Source organism: Homarus americanus, unplaced genomic scaffold (genome assembly GCF_018991925.1).
Source record: "Homarus americanus isolate GMGI-L3 unplaced genomic scaffold, GMGI_Hamer_2.0 scaffold30739, whole genome shotgun sequence".
NCBI classification, from domain to species: Eukaryota; Metazoa; Arthropoda; class Malacostraca; order Decapoda; family Nephropidae; genus Homarus; species Homarus americanus.
The window spans coordinates 4,422-8,575 of NW_024729147.1; the positions used below are offsets into that span (position 1 = coordinate 4,422).

A 4,154-nucleotide genomic window follows, 5' to 3' on the forward strand; every position below is an offset into this window, starting at 1 on the left:
CACCAATACATTTTTCCTCTATGTTTAAATAGTATTTTTTAGTGCAGTATACAGAGGTAATGCGAATAAAGCGTACATTGATTTAACTTTTATTTTCAATATACTGTACATAATAAAATAAACTTCTTTATAGAAATTAAATGGCTTTCTCTTACCTTAATAATATATGTACTATATCCTTGAACAAATTTGATTCCAATACAGTATACTTTTAATACTACTAAATACCAAAGGCACTAAAGTTTGTGAAACAAAAAATCCTTATATAAAACATATTTTAGAAATTTTAACAATAAAAAAATATTGCCACTGTTAGCATCTTAAACTACACAATTTGACATGGGTCACCACATCGTTGTGAAATAATAATACAACTACTGTTATTTGTTGCCATTTTTTAGATTTAAGAATGGAATACAGTATAATTTTCATATGTCTAGAATTACCTGCATCAATACCCGTAAATTAAAAGAAACTTATAACCCAATACTGTACTACTGTAAGTAATAAAGAAAAAAATAGAATACTCTTTGCTTGTTAAGCTATAAAATGTAACATGAGACAGCACATCCTTATGATAGAACCAATGCAACAACTTGCGCTTTGGAGACTAATGTGTGTTAAATAGCAGCGATTACAGTAGGCTGTTGGTGAATTTGCACCATTATTTCTGTTTAAACCTACTTGAATCATACTTCGCAAACTACAAACTAACAAATAAAACTCGTTGAACTGGAAATTGACTACGTCTTACAAAATAAAGGAACCTTTAAAAAATAAAAATAAGTACATGAGCCTCTTTTCAAACATATAATTTTGAGTGTGGTAGGAACTTTTACCCAAAACCTGGGTAAACATTACCCGTAGTAGCACTGCAACACATGTTATAAGTTGACAAATGTGTGTCTTTCACTTAACTTCGTGATTTTAATGAACTTATGGAGAGCTAAATATTCCTGTTACATTTTCATGACTAGTATAGGCTGCAAGTGAAAGTTACACAATTTTTTAACATGCCGTCTTCCTTCATAACAATCACTCAAAGGAAAATTTACAATAAATGTTTGATGACTTTTCAACTACGCTATTATCACATTTACCAAAAGTAAAGGACTTACCTAAGTAAACAACTACATATACACATACCATAAACACAGTATCATTGGATAGGATTTTTCGACTGCATAACTCTTGCAATGCATAGCATTGCAGATGCAATGCACTCGGTGTTAGCTACAAGCTGTAAAAAACTGTCACTCATTTGTGTTTGAACACGAAGCATCTCTCGAAGAAGATCTTCATCTTTTCGGGCAGAAGAGGTTCGTGGCCTCCTGCCACTTCTGCTGGTACTTGGCATTGGAGGTGAACCCATTTCATCAGTGGAATCACCAATTACAGTTGACCTAACAGCTGTGGCAGAAGGGGTACTAGACCTACTTCGCTGTTCCGTGGTAGCAGCAATAGGTTGACGAGTATTGCTTGAACTACATGTTTCTACCACATATGTTCCGGATGATGAAAATCCAGGAATGTTTGTAGGTGCTGAAGTTTCAGGTTCTAAATGCACAATGGGTACTGTGATATCATGTTCCTGTATATCCTCATTCAGAATGCAGGTTATAAAATCATCTTTCTCTTGAACGGGCCGAAACATAAATTCCTCTCGGAAACAACTACCGGTAGCTGTAAACCTAGCTCCTGAGGGTCCGGGGGTTGGTTCTCTTTCTTCTTCTGGAAAGAAATGTAGTATAATAGGTTGATTGAAGTCTATGTTAAGAGTAAAATTAAAATATTACACTGTATTTCCAAATATACAAAAGCTTTTAGGAAAAATAATGGTTTGAAAAATAGTGTTGACCATCTAAATATATTTGTTTAAAATATTTTTAAATCTAAATATCAACTAGGCGTTAAATTTCTTATATTTGCACTTCTCAATTTTGTCCATTAATATACGAGTTATAACAATATTTAATATATAACTTAGGGAAGCAATAAACAAGCTAGAAATGAAACCAACTTACTAGTGTTGTTATTTTTCAAAATTATATAAAAAATCAGTATACTGTACAGTATTTCCAAATCAAGATGTGAAAAAATGTCTCCAAAAGTTTTTTTTCAATAAAAACAAGGACAGAAAAGAACAAAATATATCAGGGGGTTGGAAAAATATTTTGACTGAATTACCATTAATAGGTTCTTCACTTTCAAAATCCCCTGGAATCCCATGTATAGAGGCTGGATCTAATAGTTGAAGAATTGCTTCTTCAATTGCAGTGTATGTAATTTCAATTTGGGGGCCGCCACCTTGAAGAGAAAATATAAATAATAACTGTCTTACTGTGAGCTGTGGTTACATACACTATACGCTAACTATGTTATATTTGGCAGAAATCATAGTTACAAAGGAATCTACTGAAATAGTTCCAACATTATAACCTAACCTATCATTCTAGCTGTAGCCACAAAAATTCTCCTTTATCTATGTCAAAAGTTAATTAGATTTAAGGTAACAAACAATAAATGGTAAAATAAGTCAAAAAAATAGTCGCAGCCAGAAATTTTCAACCTGTATTAGTTGCAAACTCATAAGCCTAACAAAGTAAAATTTACATATTAATGTATACCAAATATGAATATAAATCTATTGATGAATGAAAATTAACGACATAAAAAAAGGAATTCTATGGCAACTTATACATTATGACCTTCATTACCGTCGGAAATAACGTAATTATTAATATGTAGTTTATAACAGTAACCAAACCTACCTAACCTAGCTTCCTTTACCAACGGGAGGCCTCCGCCGCCCTGCCACACAAACTCATATTAACTATCTCTGCTGTTCCACGTCAGTTGCGACACAATGACAAGTGTGTCTTAAAATTGTGTAATCTATATGATAGGTATAATAAGAAAATCCAAAAGTTGTGGGGAAATTATTAACAGTAGTACAGACTTGCCTGACTACCGGGTGGGAAGATATTGGAAGCATAATGTGTACTCAAATGGTAGACCCTGCTGCCATATGGCATCACGAAAATTAGGAGCAAGTCTAAGGTTGCTGATCTGACTAAATGTGTCATTTACACACAATTGCAGGGTCGCAATTGTTTCTCGTAATATCGACAACACAACATACATACTGTATATTGATTCTCACTTTTTGTGTTTTCATTTCGGTATTTATGGTTATTTATTATTAATATTATTATTAATAAAGAGGTATTTTTATTAATAGTACTAAAGAATTATTATTACAGGCCCCGACGTGGGTCAGTGACTGTGCCTGGGTTGGTTAATCCACGTAAAAAGAAAAAAAAATTTAGGTTGAACGGTAAAGTTTTTACTATTTACTCACACGGAAAACTTCGAAGAACGATGTTTCTTTTAATGAATGTGCTCATATAAGGAAAATATGTGTATTCATTCACGATGGAGAGCCACCACACTACTTACTTCCTTGAGTTTACAAACACGTAAAATCGTACCAAGCCTCAGAAAAACCATAGTTAAGTTTGTTTCATATTATCAATCAATAACCACGCTAACAATATTATGACTTACCTGTTCCACCAGCATATTTCTTATCTTGTGCTGCTTTTTTCTTAACGCTAACACGAAGATCAGAAAACTTCCGCCGAATTTCAGTAACATTGCGGGTGACTCTACCAACAGCATTCACCGCATTTAACACTTCACCCCAGGGATGGTTTTTGAGTTGAAGTGTACATCTACTTGAGTCCAACTTCCCTAAAATCATTTCTTTTCGTTTGGCTACCTCAGTCACAAGAGCGTATACTTCAGCCTCACTGAAATTAGGTCGTCTCTTCTTGGCTGGTGGTCCTTCCATGTTTACACAATAATATTACGTGCGTCGCTCTCAGATGATTTCTCCTTCTCTTGTGATTGGTTGATGATTTTGTTAACTGAGCGTTGATTGGCCAACTAGCATCTGCACTGACATCTACCGTCCGACAAGAGAACTTAATTTACAGGGTAAACACTAGAGTTACGAGAACTTATGGTAGTCTTACGGAACCATAATTAAATTTTGAGTATGCTAAATTTATGGTACTGTAAGGCTTCCGCAATATATGGTACTGTATCATGCTGAAAAACGTAACTTATGAGGTGTTTTGAGTATCTGGCCC

At 34.0% G+C, this 4,154-nt stretch overlaps 1 protein-coding gene across 1 annotated transcript; it reads right to left on the reverse strand.

Moving 5' to 3' along the window:
• Positions 1–378: 378 nt before the first annotated feature.
• Positions 379–3,763, reverse strand: LOC121866345. The gene is made up of 3 exons (XM_042365963.1): positions 3,568–3,763; positions 2,188–2,307; positions 379–1,731 (listed from the first exon to the last, which is right to left on the reverse strand). The coding sequence occupies exons 1-3, from the start codon at positions 3,761–3,763 to the stop codon at positions 1,160–1,162; spliced, it is 888 nt and encodes a 295-aa protein (XP_042221897.1). The 3' UTR covers positions 379–1,159.
• Between the last annotated feature and the right edge of the window lie 391 nt (positions 3,764–4,154).